Here is a 17709-nt window from a genome sequence, read left to right as displayed (position 1 = left end):
GATTGACTTCTTGTTTTGCAGTGTTAATGGATGTGGTACCCTGCTACCTTTCATGGTCACCACAGACAGAATAAGGGGGATAAAACAACTCTAAGGCTTAGGAGACCAATTCCACTATGGACTTCTGATGAGGGTGGTTTTCATCTCCATCAGTGTGTAAAAACAAGCAAACAAATCCATTTTATTCTCATCATCACCTGCAAAGAATAGGCCACCACCTATACTTTTTTTTCCACCTATACTTTTGTTTTGTTGCTTTTCCCTTCCACATTCCCAGCTAAGAATCACAGTGTACTGGAAAGCGCAAGTTCTATGTGCAAAAACAAATCATCATTTCCTGTTGTGGGAAGCAAGACAGAACAGGTCCTCTGAAAACAACGGAATAGGGAACAAGAAATGGAGGATTTAGACTTAGAAAAGGAAGGCTCCAGTTCTGATGCCAATCAAGTCCTTTTCCTTCCTTTCCTTACAGATTGTCTGCCTCATAAGTACCCTACTCAGCTTGTTGAACACCTACTATGCCAGGCACTGTTCGCTGGTGGAAAGACGAATGAGTCTGTGCAAGTTTAAAGGGCTTTGCAGACAAGCTGGGAGGTGCCACACGCATATTAGGGATTCACTGGTCTGCCCTATAGGTGCCGAGGAAAACCATTACCCATCAGGGAAGAAATGAGATGCCACCCCACTCCTCACGGCCCCTGAAATATGGAGTTGCCTGAGTGGGAAGCCACTCAGCTGACTGCAAGCGGTGCCTGTGGTTCCAAGTATTGTGCTTGAGACTTCTTAGCTGGGGCCAGTGTTGGAGGCTGCTGTTTGTTTTCTGGTCTTCCCTATACCTCAAATGGTAAAGAATCTGCCTGCAACGCAGGAGGCCTGGGTTCAATCCCTGGGTCAGGAAGATCCTCTGGAGAAAGGCATGGCAATCTACAAGAGTGTTCTTGCCTGAAGAACCCCATGGACAGAGGAGCCTGGTGGGCTATAGTCCGTGGGATCGCAAAGAGTCGGACACGACTGAGCGACTAACACTAACACTACCACTACCCACAGCTGGCCTCTCACAGCTGGCGGTCCCCAGGACGGTCTCTGAACTGCAGATCCACGCTTAGAAGAAAGGCTGCCCACCTTTTTGAGGTGCCACTCAGCAACATCACCCATCACCACCTGACCTGGCGTATAATACCTGAGCTCTACTGAAGGCAGACCAGCCCAGACACCCGCTCCAAACTGAATGCAAATCCGCCCAGTCCTTGCCAAGGGAAGCAGTAATGGATTGATCTATTAACATAGATTATCATAAATATGCTTCTTGCTGAGGACCCAGACTGGGAAAATGCTAAGCTCAGCCACAAAGGAAGTCTTTAAAATTCAAATGGTGACTAACAACTAGGACAGAGAACTGGGAGCACTTGGTTGAAACTCAAAGGAGAGCAACTGGCTATGTGGACTCCCCTCTCGCTTCCCTCCTGGTGTTTCCCCATCAGGCAAGGCTGGAGGGGACACTCACGCTCACACCGTTTTCCGTCCACGGCCAGGGCGTAGCCACTGTAGCACTGGCAGACGAAGGAGCCCAGCAGGTTCACGCAGAGCTGCTCACAGCCGTGGTCGTCCGCTGCACACAGGTCCTGGACTGGGGCAAAGCGGCATCATTAGAACTTGGCTCAGAAGGAGGTGACTCTTGGCACAGGGCCGTCAATGAGAGACTCTACAGCACTTGGCAAAATAACTCTTGAGTGAAAGCGATATAAGAAATTTTGGAACATTTTGGAAATTTTGGAAAACAGGAAAAAAATAGAAAAGAAAATTCAACTGTAATCTCCCCACCTGCAGTCCTACCATCCAGAGACTACCTCTGTTAATAGTTGGGTGAGTTTCTATGTATGTAAGGGCTTCCTAGGTGGTGTAGTGGTAAAGAATCTGGCTGCCAAGGCAGCAGATGCAAGAGACGGGGGTTCGATCCCTGGCTTGAGAAAATCCCCTGGAGTAGGAAATGGAGTAGGAACCACTCCAGTATTCTTCCCTGGAAAATCCCATGGCTAGAGGAGCCTGGCGGGCTATCGTCCATGGGGTCACAGAGAGACAGATGTGACTGAGCACACACAGCCACTTATGTATACATAAAAGCATATTTTTCAAAGTTGGAATTTTTCTTCTCTATTAAATGCATTAGAAAATTTAAAATTAACATCAATATGTATTTTTCTCATGTCAAGGAGAGTGATGGACGGTTCTTGAGGATTGAAGTTATCATGAGCAGGCCTTTGTGCTTGTCCGAATCAAGTACCATCCGTATTCTCTGAGAACCTAAAGGCTTTGTAATCAGTCTCACCAATGTACACACCTACGTACATAGTCTCAACAAGACCATTTGGCGCTGTCTTTGACATTTTGCAGAAGCTGGGAAAGAGCACGGTGAAAAGACCTGCTGCCCCACCAAAAACACGGCAGGTCCGGAAGAGCCCCTTATTTTCAAGTCTGTATTGGTCTCTTTGGACATACTTTCTCCCATTCCATTTCTCTATCAGAAGGATGTTTGAAAATCCTTTTTGTGTTCTATTTATGCACCCCAGTAATAAAGGAGGAAAATGGGAAGCCAGAAGAATTTAGGTAGAGATAACAAAGATAGGGGGCTTCCCTGGTAGCTCAGATGGTAAAACGTCTGCCTGCAATGCGGGAGACCTGGGTTCGATTCCTGGGTCGGGAAGATCCCCTGGAGAAGGAAATGGCAATCCACTCCAGCACTCTTGCCTGGAAAATCCCATGGACGGAGGAGCCTGATAGGCTACAGTCCATGGGGTCGCAAAGAGTCGGACACGACTGAGCAACAAAGATAGGGAGAAATCAATGTATGGTCTGAAGTGAAGTGAAGAGAAAATCATGCAGTCACATCTGACTCTTGGTGACCCCATAGGATTGTAGCCCACCAGGCTCTTCTATGGTGATTAACAACGCTATTCCAGTCAAATATTTATTATGTGCCCACAAAGTGCTGAGCTCTGGCTCTTTATTCCAATGCAGTGTAAGAATACACTCACAGTAGAGCATTTACTGCCATAGAACTAAGAATATATCAGAGGATGAAAAACTTAAAGGCATTTTTAATCCTTCATCGACTCAGTCTCCCCTTTGAAGAAATTGGCTGACGTTATGACAGTATTTCTCGGCAAGGATAACAACTTGGTTTCATAACTAGTTCTTTCAGTGACTTTACCATTAAAGTTCAAGAAAATCAGAGAGCATTAAAGCGATTGAATACATTAAAAAATTTTTCTTCCTCTGGTTAAAAGTTATCACTGTGACAGCTATGGTAAAAACTTAATTCACTAGAAAGTTTGATTTATCCCTGAATACAATGACTACACTTTAATGTAACCTCCTAGGTCTTTGAGTTTTATAGTTTATTACACTTTTTGATAAATGTAAAATATCAAATTGATAAAAAGATAAAAGCTGACATATTTAGCACCTCTATCAAATGCATTAATTTTTTTTTAAATGGAAGCTACATCATAACATCAAAAAACATTTAGGTCTAAAATTCCACAAAGAAGGATTCTGGTTTTAAAATGCTAAAAGAATTATTTTCACTCCTATATCAATGAAGTAGATGAAAAAATTATAGATGCAAATTCCTCTCTTTACCTATCTTATTTCTATCTTATATTTCCAATTGGGAACTCCAATTGATATTTCCCATGGATCCAGATATAGGGAAAATAACAATAATCGAAGAAACTTCAGCTCATGCAAAAATCATAGTAAATAATTGAAGAATGACAAAATTTACAGTTAGTTACAAGCCTAAGCCAGAGATATAAGAAAAATCGGAATCATCAGATACTTTTGATTTATTGAATCAACAAAGCACCTACTCTGTCCCAGGCACTAGGGATGTAGTGTGAACCAACAAAGGGGCTCCTGCCATCACGCAGCTTGTATTCTAAGGGTTAGGAAGGTGAGGTTCTAGGAAGAGCATTTCTGATAAAACCCAGAAGTGGAATTTATCCAAAGAAAACAAAAACACTAATTCAAAAAGATATATGCACCCCTGTGTTCATTGCAACATTATTTACAATAGCCAAGATATGGCAGCAACCTAAGTGCCCATCAACAGATGAATGGATAAAGACGTGCTACGTATAGTCAATGAAATGTTACTCGGCCATAGAAAAGAATGGAATTTTGCCATTTATAACAACATGGATGAACCCTGAGGGTATTAGGCTAAGTGAAATAAATCAGACAGAGAAAGACAAATACTGTATGATCTCATTCATATGTGGGATCTAGAAAACAAGTGAAGTAACATAACAAAACAGAAACAGATTCATGGATACAGAGAACAAACTGGTGGTTGCCAGAAGGTACAGGTTGGGGATATGGATCAGTGAAGGGGATTAAGAGGTACACATTTCCAGCTATAAAATAAATAAGTCACTGGGATGTAATGTACACATAGGGAATATAATAGGCAATATTGTAACAGCTTAGTATGGTGACAAATCGTAACTGGATTTATTGTGGTGATTGTTTCATAATATACACAGTGGAAATGTAAAACACTGAATTGCTATACTGCATACCTGAAACTAAACTACTGTGTGTGTATATGTGTGTATATATATATATAGGCTTCCCTTGTGGCTCAGCAATAAAGAATCTGCTTGCAATGAAGGAGACTGCCTGGATTGCAGGAGACACCAGTTCAATCCCTGGGTCAGGAAGATCCCTTGGAGAAGGAATTGGGAACCTATTCCAGTATTCTTGCCTGGGAAATCCCACGGACAGAGGAGCCTGGTGGACTACAATCCATGGGGTTGCAAGAGTCAGACGCAACTTAGTGACTAAACAACCACCACCACCATATATATATGTGTGAGTGTTTCTGACTGAAAGAACAGTGAATGCAAAAGGCGTTCATGTTCAGGCGTTCAAAAAGCCTCAAACTAGCCCCGTTTGAGGCTTGGCAGAGCCAGAGTAGCTATCAGATGCACCCTGCTGCTGCTGCTGCTGCTGCTAAGTCCCTTCAGAAGTGTCCGACTCTGTGCGACCCCAGAGACGGCAGCCCACCAGGCTCCCCCGTCCCTGGGATTCTCCAGGCAAGAACACTGGAGTGGGTTGCCAGATGCACCCTAAATAACTAAAATACAAAACAGAACATGCTAGAAATCCACAAGAGAGGTGCTGCCAATACAGTGGCAGTTCAGAACGGGGATGCATTACAGCCAGCCCAAGCTGGATCAATCAGAAGAGGCTGGCAGGCAAGCAAGAGACACGGAGAAAAGGAAGAGGATCCACCCGGAGCTGAGGAGACAGTAAAGGTGCAGAAGTGGAGGGAAAAGTGGACAGATAGGGGAGCTGACCCCCTGTTCTGGGAATTCCAAGGGAAGCAGCAGGAGAGGGGGTGTCGGAAGGACAGCTGACACGGGATGGCAGAGGGCCTGGGAGCAGGCTGCCTGGTCTCAACCCTGCTCATCGGGGGATCACTGAGGGTGAACATCTCAGAAAGGGAGATGGGCCATTTCCCTGACTTGCGCTGTGGAAGAGTAACTTTGGTGGCATCACAGTCTATTTTAGCTCTGGGAAATGGAAAGGATTTAGTGTACGGATAAATGAAAGCCACTTCTTTGGGAACAAAGTGGTAGTTTTCTGACTTCCATGCCAAAGTAGCTTTGGTTTGCGTGTGTGCGGATGGGAAAATCAACTTCTTGACATGAGGACCTTCCACTATCTGTCTGGCCACACCCACCGGCTGTCAGTGCATGTCTGTGCACCTCTGACTTTTCCCTCCTGGCGTGTGTGTGCGTGCATGTGTGCGTGCTCAGTCATTCAGTTGTGTCCGGCTCTTTGTGACCCCATGGACTGAAGCCCGCCAAGTTCCTCTGTCCATGGAATTTTCCAGGCAAGAATATTGGAGTGGGATGCTATTTCCTACTCCAGGGGATCTTCCCGACCCAGGGTTGGAACCCACGGCTCCTGCATCGGCAGGTGGCTTCTTCATCACTGAACCACCTGGGAAGCCCTTCCTGGCATGTATCACCATGTTAATTACAAAGGCATTTATGTACTGATGTATATACTGTGTCTCCCTTGCCAGTCTCCCTAATCAGGAGGGGAGCGTCCCTGCACAAACTCCTGATGATGGACAATGACACCCCAGTACACTGGAACAACCAACCCCCAAGTCCCAAGCCCATCTCTGAAGGTGGGGGTGGGAACTTCTCCACCTGGGTCCCGCTGCTCAGCCCCCACCGTTGCTTTGCCTCCTCTCTGTGTCCAGCAGGAACCCTGCCTAACAGTGGTTACCAAGGAGGGGTGAGAGTTTCATTTTTTTCTGTTATTTGTAATTACCTGTTTTTGAATTTTTTAACAAGAGTTTAAACCAAGAGCTTTTATAATAATGAAAAAAATCAGTGTTACAAAAGAACCTCTTTGAAAGAAGCATTTTAAAAGCAATGAACCCTGCCAGTGCAGAAGATAAAAGAGACCCAGGTTTGATCCCTGGGTCGGGAAGATCCCTGGAGAAGGAAATGGCAACCCACTCCAGTATTCTTGCCTGGAAAATCCCATGGACAGAGGAGCCTAATGGGGTATGGTTCACAGGGTCACAAAGAGTCAGACACGACTGAAGCAGCTTAGCACACAGACGTAGTAGCCTGAACTACATCTATCCCTCTGCACCCAGTTCCCATTCCCATTTGAAATAGGTTGAAAAATGTAGATTGTATGAAAGCAGTGAACCAAGATCTTGAAGCAATAATTATCTGTTTTTGAATTTTCTAACAAGAGTTTATACCAAGAGTTTCTATAATAATGAAAAAAAAAAAAATCAAGGGCCGCTTCACCTGACTTGTGCTGTGGAAGAGTAACTTTGGTGGCATCACAGTTTACTTTAGCTCTGCGAAATTGAAAGGATTTAGTGTTTGGGTAAATGAATAATGTGTCTCCCTTGCCAGGCTCCCTAATCAGGAGGGGAGCGTCCCTGCATGAACTCCTGATGGCTGGGCAATGACACCCCAGGACACTGGAACAACCAACCCCCAAGTCCCAAGCCTGTGGCCAATTCCCAATCCCAATTGAAATAGGTTGAAAAATGTGGATGAAAGCAGTGAACCAAGATCTTGAAGCAATAACCATTTTCCCCCCAAGATTTCCCCCCCACAGGGTAGGCAGAGAGGTCATGGAGGTGCTCCTTCCTTCCAGGACGGGACAGCCCTGAAGCCCTGCAGGGTCCCATCCGTCAGGGCAGCAGTGCACCCCCTCGACGGCCCACCAGAACTATCTAGGGGCCTTCGGAAAATACGCCCAGCTCACTGCCTTGAGTCAGGCAGCGGGGGCCAGGGTGCAGGCAGCAGTGTTCCTGAAACTCCCAGATAACCCCAGTGTGCAGCCAGGTTGAGAGTCATTGAAACTCCCAGGTAAAAAGTCCTCATATTCATCCAGGGAAAGACACAAGAGCCAGCCTTTGTCAACTGTCTCCAGGCTCAGATTCTTCTTTTAGACAAATCTCGATTTTTTTTTTTCTTTTGCTGTCCTTGGACCTCTCTCCAAGTGTCTGAAAGACCCTGGACACTACGTGAGGGCGTAGAGTGTGGTAGGAACAGGAGGATCACGGCTTGCATTCCAGAAGAACATCCCACAAACAGCAGGCCTGCCAGCTGGCCTCGGGCCTTTCATACTGTTTTTAGAACGTTGGGGATTTATGGCCACTAGTGATCTGTACTGTCCCAAAGGAAACCATTGAGGGATTAATTTAATTAAACAAAGACAAAGGAATAAATACAGACTAGGTTCTGACAAAACAACTTTGTTGTTTTTCTGGCAGTGGTTGCTTTCATTGGAAACAAATACAGATGTTTTTGGATGATTCTTTATTCTTTAGAAAAACAGCACTTCTTTTTCTCACAGTCTGGATTTCAGTGAAAGATGATAAAACTGTGGTGGGGGGGGGGGTGGTGTGGAGAGCACTAAATTCAGAGCTCCCATTACCCTTTCAAGCCTTCTCTACCCCATGACTCCCACTCATGACTACTGACTTCAATCTGAAGTCATCTACTCCAGGAAGCCTTCTCCAGGTTGGCGGGGCTTCAGGTTTTCTTCCTCTGGGCTCCTCGAGCTCTCTACACATGGCTCCACTAGAGCACTCATGCATTTATCCCTCAGTATTATCCCACAGTAGGCACTTTGAACTCACAAACCAAAACTTAGTCACAGTATTTATCCCACAGTATTAGAAGGACCTGATCACTAGTCTGACGGCCCCACGGGAAGGTGAGCTGGTGTGACTCAGTTTGATTCCCCAGTGTCCTAGCGCGTGGAGTTGGTGCCCCATAAGTGTTCATCTGCTGAAAGAACAGTGACAGAGTCCCAACCCCCCTGCCTCCCAAAGGGGATGTCCTAGAGTCCTACAATATCTCCTCCACTAGATATGGGGTCCTGGGTCCTGGGAAGATGAGTGAGACGGGAACAAAACTCTTCCCAAGTCTCTGTACCTCTTTTCGTCCCCAGCAAGAGATATTCCTCTCCCAGCAGAGGACAGTGACATCAGGGAGCCAGTCTCCAGCTGCAGACACTGGAATCCTCACAACAGCTAAGGAACCAGCTGTCTTGCTGTCTCTCGCATACCTGGTACCTACCACACTGCCTGGCATATGACAGAGGCTCCTCAAGTGCTTGGGAATGGGTGAATGGACCTGAAACACAGGGTTGTCAGGCATTCCTCACTCATCATTCTTACCCAGGCTGTAAGCTCTGAGGGGCACAGGGTAAGTCTTGGTGGTTCTCAGGGTACCCCTGATACCACATGCTTCACACAGCAGGTGCTTAGTGGACGTGTGTTGAACTGACTTGACAGTAAGTAGCCAGCCTGGGCACCCCACTCCAGTACTCTTGCCTGGAAAATCCCATGGACGGAGGAGCCTGGTAGGCTGCAGTCCATGGGGTCGCTAAGAGTCGGACACGACTGAGCGACTTCACTTTCACGCATTGGAGAAAGAAATGGCAACCCACTCCAGTGTTCTTGCCTGGAGAATCCCAGGGACGGGGGAGCCTGGTGGGCTGCCATCTCTGGGGTCGCACAGAGTCGGACACGACTGAAGCGACAGCAGCAGCAGCAGCGGCCAGCCTGGAGTACTTGGGGATGGAGGGCTCTTATCTGACCACTCCCTGTTAGAGATCAAGTTCACCATCATGGTTTTCCTTACCACAGTTACAATGTAACACTTGATTTGCAATTGATAATATAATGTCTACTTCCCCTGCCATTGGAAGCCAGTGCTTGTTCTGTTCAGCCCTCCAGCTCAACTTGCATGGTGTTTGGCATGTGGTCAGTTTTTAAAAATATATTTGAATGACTGAATTCAATCATTCATCAAATTGTTCAAACTGCTGGGAAAACAACAGTGAGCGAAACAATTGATCCCTTGATTTTAAAACAGTCAGTCGATCCCTCTCGCCATGGAGCTGATATTCGAGTGGAAAGCTGGCTCCTACTGATCCACATTGACGGACCATGCCCACCTCTTCCCAACTCTGCGTTCAGCAAGGCCAAGAGGGTAGCGTGAAATCAGCCATGGTGGCAGTACTGACACCACAGGGATTGGTGAACATTACAAATTGGGTATTTTCCCCCTGGAGATCTGGTTGCTAAACATTTACTGGCATACCATGGACAGCGGCCAGACATGACATGAACAGCTTAAACCATATATTACTTAGATCTTAGAAGTACTGTGGAACAAAAGCAGGACAGAGCAATAGGAATGTGGAAGGAAGGGAACTTCTGTTTCACACAGTGTGGTCAGAAGGCCATCTCAGAAAAGATTACTATATATCAGGACCTGAGGCAGGTAATATGAAAAAGCAAGGGTCAGGAGGACTGAATCTTGGAGGAGGAGATAAGGGGCAGTTATGTTTCTTCTTCTTTTTTAAAGAAATATTTATTTGACTGCACCAGATCTTTCGTTGTGACATGAGGGATCTAGTTCCCTCAACCAGGATCAAACCTGGGCCCCCTGCATTGGGAGTGCAGAGTCTTAGCCACTGGACCACCAGGAAGTCCCATGTTTCTTTACATAAGGTACAAGGGAGGCGATCAGATAGGATGAAAAGAATATTGCCTTTGGAGTCAGACCTGGCTTCAGCGAGGTGACCTGTGTGACTTCGCATAAGTGATTTCTGTGAGACTGAATTTTCATAGAGGTTAAATAATTAAGTAGAGAAAACATCTTATTGCAGGGTTAAATGAGATAATATAGATGATAAAGTATCTGAGAGATAGTAGGTACTCAGCAAATATGCTATGCTATGCTATGCTAAGTCACTTCAGTCGTGTCCGACTCTGTGTGACCCCATAGACGGCAGCCCACCAGGCTCCCCCGTCCCTGGGATTCTCCAGGCAAGAACACTGGAGTGGGTTGCCATTTCCTTCTCCAATGCATGGAAGTGAAAGGTGAAAGTGAAGTCGCCTAGTCATATCCGACTCTTAGCGACCCCATGGACGGCATCCTACCAGGCTCTTCCATCCATGGGATAAGCTTCCCTTATTCTTGTACTTGGTCGTGTCCAATTCTTTGCAGCTCCATGGACTGCAGCCCCTGGGCTACTCTGACCATGAGATTTCCCAGGCAAGAATACTGAAGTAGGTTGCCATTTCCTATGCTAGGGGATCTTCCCGATCCAGGGATTGAACCTGCATTTCTTGCGTCTCCTGCATTGGTGGGTGGGTTCTTTACCACTAGTGCCAAATGTCTTAGTAGAGCAGGCCTAGGTAAGCATGGAGAAGAGGTGACCCCAACCAGATTTTACCTACATCACTATTCTAACACAATATCACTTTATTGGGTGCCTATGAAACCCCCCACACGTGGACACTAGATTCATATCACTTTAAACAACATTAGTGTATCTGTGGCTAAGTTTTGGTTTGTGAGTTCTAGGCTGACTTCATCTGATACAGCAAAGTAGGCAATTTTGAATTTTACAGCAAAAGATCTCAACTCAAACAATGCCTTGCCAGAGGGCATGTGTTAGTACATGGCTGACAGTCAGCAAAATCTGCTTGCTCCTCTTCCTGGAGAGTTTTAGGAGGGATGTAAACCGCATCTGCTCGGTCTCCCCAATGAAATAAATCAGGGAGGATTTGATAACTAAGAGCCCCAGGGCTGTGCTCACATCCATCACTGGTGTTTCCCCTGAGGCTCACAGGCATTCTAGATTTAAGGGCCTTCTCCATGTGTGATCTTGAAAGCCTGGCACAGTGCCTCAGCCCGGAGAACTTGGAAAACTCTCATCTGGTTACCCTGGACAAGAAAGAAGCACGGGACAAAGACTGTGGCAGTTGCGGCTGACATCATCCTAGATGAAATAAAAGGGTTTTTACTGACTTTTCAGAATTGTATACAAGCCACATGGCATGCTATTGATACCAGTGACAGTCTAATTTCTCCTTTAGAGTTAAAGCAAAATGAACACCATTAAAGACATGCTCCACTTTCGTGGTAAAGAACCTGCCTGCAAATGCAGGAGATGTAAGAGACAAGGGTTGGATCTCTGGGTTGGGAAGATCCCCTGGAGGAGGGCATGGCAACCCACTGCAGTATTCTTGCCTGGAGAATCCCATGGACAGAGGAGCCTGGCAGTCTAGGTCTATGGGTCACACAGAGTCGGACACGAGTGAAGTGACTTAGTACACACACATGCTGCTATTGAGCCTGAGATGGAGAAATCAGAAATTATTTATCACAGGAAGAGAGAAGAGGAATGTATTATTAGAGCTGCTATTTCTCTCCGTTGGGAAACAATGGGATCTCTGCCTGCTCCAACCCAAAAGCTCACTTGGAGCTAAGGCTCCGCAAAAGCCTGAGAAACCCAAGCCTGCATTTTTAGGGACTACCCCCCTTCTTTCATTATGTCTTCTGAAAGCCTAACTGTATTTTGACAGCTGCAGTTTGAATTTAAAGACTTTCAGCAGTTAATGTGAGTCATCAGCTTTGTGCTTCCACGCTGGAAGAAACAAAAGCAAGCCAATGTCACCCACAAAAACAAACCTGTCCTTTCAGGCAAAGTCCAGCTGTGCCTTGCTCGCATCTCTCCTCCCCCAAAGCTTCATGCTTTTTCAATCAGTTATCCTATCCACGAACTGAGATTTTAGTTTCCGTTTGAGAGGGGAAAAAGAGGAGGAGCCCCAAAACAAAGCCTGAAAACATAAGTGTATCTGACCGAATAGGGTTGATCGAAATCAGAAATAAGCGTGAACAAATAAGGCCCTAGTCTTGTTGAGCGCTTTGCAATTTCTAAACGGCTGTCAATCACAGCATCCCGTTCTCATTATGAACTCCCTATGGAGCAGCCAACTCTCAGGGAGTGATCCAGCTTAAAATAGCTGGATCAGTGATTTTCAAACTCGAGTTTAAGATCAGAACTCCCAGGAGGGCTTGTTAAAACATCCTCCTGGGCCACACACCTAGAGTCCCTGATTCAGTAGGTGTGGAAATTTACATTTCTAACAAGCCCCTGCCCCCACAAAGCCGCCTGCTTGTGTGCACGTGCGCAGTCTGCTCCTTCTTGCACTTGGTCTGCACTCTGTGGGCTGCCCCAAAGCTGAGACCCTGACCTCCTCTTTCCGCACTCCCTTTCTCCCTCCAAAATTCCATGCATTTTTAGGGCCAATGACCACCCCAAGCATATCCAGCCAGGCATTTTCCTTGAACTCTAACCCCCATCTCCAGCTGCACCCAACCACTTGTGTGGGCTCTTGCCCAGACTCGCTCTTGCTTTCCCCAGCAAAACCAGGTTTCCTCTCTGATAACTGAAGTTATCAAACACCCCTCACCCACCATTCCCCATCTTAGGTCATAAACTCTTCCCCTGGGTGGGGATTATTGCTATGATCTAATTAATTCCACGGGCATAAGAAACATAAGCACTGAATTGATTGAACTGATTTGAATTGTAAACTGATTGCATCGTCCACCTTCTGCTCCGCACGTGCAGAGCACCAGGGAAGCCAAGATCTGAGTGTTCCTTGGATCTCCAACATATGAGAGACACACATTTCTCTCCCACACCCCACCAGAGTGTCTAGCCCATAGAGGGGAATGACTAAGTACTGAATGAATAAATGAACGAGTGAGGGGATAGGTAGATGGTATTTCTGCACCCATTCTCTACCTAAATCTAATACTATATTATGTATTACTGCCAAGGTCAATGTACTAACACGTGGTTTTCCCTCTGACACCCTGTATTCAGCCCCTCTATCCACCAAAGACCGCAGCTGGAAGTCAGCTTGAGAAATCAAATCACCCCATAATTTGTTCCAGCTTAAATTCCTTTTCTCATCCCCCACTAATGCTCCAAACATGCTCTTCGAAACAAACAGTCTGTTCTACTTAGCATCCTCCAAAGACCACAAGCCCTGCAGTTCTCTCCTCTTCTTTGACTTGCTAGAAAAACCCTTCATCCCCAACCCCTGATTGTTCCATGACTCTCTGATCTCTTCTCTTGCAGCCTTCTGTCTCAGTACCACTTACCTTCCAAAACCACGTTGTTCTGTGTGAATGTTTGTGTCTATATAAACTATACCATAAACTACACATATTTAATGTATACAATCTGATAAATTTGACATAGCAACATATCACCATAATCAAGATAACATACCCATCACCTCCAGATCCCCAGTTTCCTAGTTGCCATTGGTAACCCCTCCACCTGCCCCATCCCTCCCCCTGGTCCCAGGCAGCCACTCATCTGCTGATCTGTATCACACAGATTAGTTACCATTTTCTAAAATCTCATATAAATGGAATCCTACAATATGTACTCTTTTTCTGGTCTTGTTTCTTTCATTCAACAGGGCTATTTTGACATTCATCCAGCCTGCTCCATGTGTCAGTGTGCTGTGCTCATTCGCTCAGTCGTGTCTGACTCTTTGTGGCGACCCCATGGACTGTAGCCTGCCAGGTTCCTCTGTCCATGGAATTTTCCAGGCAAGAATCCTGGAGTGGGTTGCCATTTCCTTCTCCAACATGTGTCAGTAGTCCATTCTTTCCATTGCCCAGTAGTATTACATTGTATACATATCTCACAATTCTTTATCAGTTCACCTGTCGATGATTTGAGTTGTTTTGATTTGATTTGAGTTTCCAGTTTTAGCTTATTACAAGTAGACATTTGTGCTCAAATCTTGGTTTGAACATAAACTTTACTTTCTTTTGAGTAAATACCTAAGAGTGGAATGGTTCGATATCATGGTAAGTACATATTTAATTTTGTAAGAAACTTCTAATCTGTTTTCCAAAGTGGTTGAACCATTTTATCTTCCTACCAGGAAAAATGATGATTCTGTTTCCAACTTTGCCATTACTTGACATGGTCAATACTTTAAAATGTATTCAATCTAGTGGAAGTAGAGTGGGGCCATCTTGTTTTGGCTTTAATTTGTATTTTCCTAGTGACTAATAAGTTTGAGCATCTCTTCTTTATATATCTTCTTTGGTTTAGTGTCTATTCAAATCTTTTGCCCATTTTGACTGGGCTGTTTATTTTCCTATTATAGAGTTATAAGAATTCTTTATAAATTCTAAGATCCTTTGTTGGATATATTTAATTTCAGTCTGTGATTTGCCTTTTCAGTTTAGTAGCAGTTTATTTTGCAGAGCAAATATTTTAATTTTGATGATGTTCAATTTACTGAGTTTCTCTTTTGTGTTCTGTGCCCTATTTAAAAAATCCTTGCCAAACCCAGGGTCATCAATTTTTCCCCTACATTTTAATATAGACATTTATATGTTCTCCTTTATATTAACATTTAAAATCAGTTTTAAATAAATTTTTGTATATGGTATGAGGTAAGGGTCAAGGTCCATTTTTTTACAGATGGCAATCCAATTGATGTAACACCATGAGTTGATGACATTATTCTTTACCAATGAATTTCCTTGGCAACTGTCAAAAGTCATTCCACCATAAATGTGTGGGTCTATATCTGGACTGTATTCTGTGCCAGTGATGTCCACTTGTACACGCCTACCACACTGCTCTGATTACAACTGCTTTATAGTCAGTCTTAAGATAATTGGATCCCTCCAACTTTATTTTTCTCAAAGTTTTACTTGATTCTCATTATTTGCAGATTCCACACTTGCCAATTTACCTACTTTATAACATGTACTGGGAACCCAGAATCGATACTTGAGCATTTTCGTGGTCCTTCATGGATCTGTGCAGAGTGGTGAAACTGTTGAGCCGCTGCACTTGCCTAGTGAAAGTCAAACAAACAGTGCTCTGCCTTCTCTGCCGGGAGCCGGCATATTGCATACTGAGTGCATATTGCATATTGAGTGCAGCACTTTCCACAGCATCATCTTTCAGGATCTGGAATAGCTCAACTGGAATTCTATCACTGCCGGGAGCCAGCGTGTGGAGCTCCACCCATGACAAAGGTCATGAGGAAGGAGGCTCGGCATACGCAAAGGCGGGATCGAGCCTCAGGAGTCCCCCTGGAAATTCTTGAGCATTTACACCCAAAACCAGAGTCTGCCTACTTTCTGCTTTGTGCCTTCACCTACACCTCTGACTTTACGGGGGGCTGTCCCCCACTACCTCTCTCTGAAAAAAGCGTTAGCTTACAGCTCCAGTTAATAATTCCTGGGTGTGACAGTGTTTCGACCTACAAACTCCTTTGGAAGTCCTCTAGCCTGCCTGAATAGGTTTTTTCCGGCCACATGTGATTGCTCAGAGCCTCCCAACTGTGAGAGGCATGAAATGTTCTAAACTGTCTAAATACAGATTCCTTTGAGCAGTTAAAAGATTGATTAGAAATTGTATTGGTGAAGGGATTTTCACTTGTCAGGCCAATGTTTGCTGCTAAATTTCCATATCCCTTACCTGCTGTGTCCCTGGCAGCGTATTGATTAATATAATTGGTGTAAGTAGTAGCTTTAATGTTTGTAACCTGGGACCCTTGAGTTAATTCTTTTTCTTGTTATAGCCCACCACACCTTTGCTCTGTAGGAATGCAACTTTATCTAATGCTTTTGGAGGGTGGCGCTTGACTTATCACCTTTAGAGAAAAATAAGTTTTCTGAAGAAAGGGTCTTAAAATGTTAACAGGCCTCCGGGCCAGAAGATGATGCAAATCACCTAAGCTTTTGCATATGATAAGTTTGCAGGAAGAAAGCCTGGCTTGCTGCATGACTCTACCCCTTCCCCCATTATCCTCTATGCATAACTTAAGGTGTAAAAACTACTTTGGAAAATAAAGTGTGGGCCTTGTTCACCGAAACTTGGTCTCACCATGTCGTTCTTTCTCTTACCTTCTGGCTGAATTATTCAGCCTCTTTTCTCCACTGAATTTCCTCACTGAGCTATCCTTATTTCAGCCTCTTTTCTCCACTGAATTTCCTCACTGAGCTATCCTTATTCCATCACTCGTTATATCCTTAATTAACGTTTAATTAAGCAGTTGTTTCCTGATCCTCGCCGACGCCGTCCCCGCCTCGAATTCCCTGGATCCACCGGGGCTGGACCCCGGCACTTCTCGTTTCGGCACTCATGTATAAGCAAATATCTTTTTTGTGCTCTCTTTAAAGCCATAATTTTAGAATTTTTGTGCTGTCTGTTGGTGACTTCACTGTTACAACGGCCCCTACGAGTAGTGTTGAAGCGCTGTCTGGTGTCCCTAAGGCAAGAAGGCCACGATGTGCCCCAGGGAGGAAAGATGTGAGATGAGCTTCGTTCAGGCGTGAGTGATAGTGCTGTCGGCTGTAAGTTCAATGTTAATAAATCAACAACATACACTCGATCGAAGTTGTGTTGTGAAGTCACTCAGTTGTGTCCGACTCTCTGTGACCCCATGGACTGTAGCCCACCAGGCTCCTCCATCCATGGAATTTTCTAGGCAAGAGTACTGGAGTGGGTTGTCATTTCCTTCTCCAAGGGATCTTCCCAACCCAGGGATCCAAACCGGGTCTCCCGCATTGCAGGCAGATGCTTTACTGTCTGAGCCACCAGGGAATCGCTAAGGTGTCTTTAAACAGAAACACCCCTAAATAAAGGTTCTGTATTGATTTGTGAAATATTGTGGCCAGAGGCTTGCAGGAAGCTAACCCTATATTTCCCCTAGGAACCATAATCCAGTACCCACTAGTTCAGTGTTTACAGAGACTTACAAACCATAACTATTGTGAGTAATAAGAATTGATTGTATTTGACTATTCAATTGTTTTTTTTTAAATTTTCATCTATATTTTAGAATCAGGTCATCAGTTTCTCCTCAAAAATGTCTGCTAGGATTTTGATAGGGATTGCTTTGAATCTTGGAGAAGGCAATGGCACCCCACTCCAGTACTGTTGCCTGGAAGGTCCCATGGATGGAGGAGCCTGGTGGGCTGCAGTCCATGGGGTCGCTGGGAGTCGGACACGACTGAGCGACTTCACTTTCACTTTCCACTTTCATGCATTGGAGAAGGAAATGGCAGCCCACTCCAGTGTTCTTGCCTGGAGAATCCCATGGACAGAGAAGCCTGGTAGGCTGCAGTCCATGGGGTCGCACAGAGTCGGACACGACTGAAGCGACTTAGCAGCAGTAGCAGCAGCAGCTTTGAATCTATAGATCATTTTAGAAAGGATTGACATCTAAGCAACAGTTAAGTCTTCTATTTGATGATTTGCTGATCTTTCCATTTCTTCAAGTCTTCTTTAATTACT

The 17709-nt window shown here is 45.0% G+C and overlaps 1 protein-coding gene across 4 annotated transcripts in view; it reads right to left on the bottom strand.

Annotated features, from left to right (window-relative positions):
* Nucleotides 1-17709, bottom strand: part of MATN2 (matrilin 2) — a 173134-nt gene that overhangs the window by 77958 nt on the left and 77467 nt on the right. For all 4 annotated transcript variants that reach the window (XM_086336039.1, XM_086336040.1, XM_086336041.1 and 1 more), the window contains exon 5: nt 1505-1627. In XM_086336039.1, the coding sequence (XP_086192165.1) occupies nt 1505-1627 (123 nt within the window). The remainder of the gene's footprint in view (nt 1-1504; nt 1628-17709) is intronic.

This window comes from Bos grunniens, chromosome 14 (assembly GCF_055505025.1).
Source record: "Bos grunniens cultivar Pamir isolate PY7600 chromosome 14, Bosgru_T2T1.0, whole genome shotgun sequence".
NCBI classification, from domain to species: Eukaryota; Metazoa; Chordata; class Mammalia; order Artiodactyla; family Bovidae; genus Bos; species Bos grunniens.
Note: the sequence above shows the minus strand (reverse complement) of the source record. Positions and strands in the feature narration are given on the sequence as shown.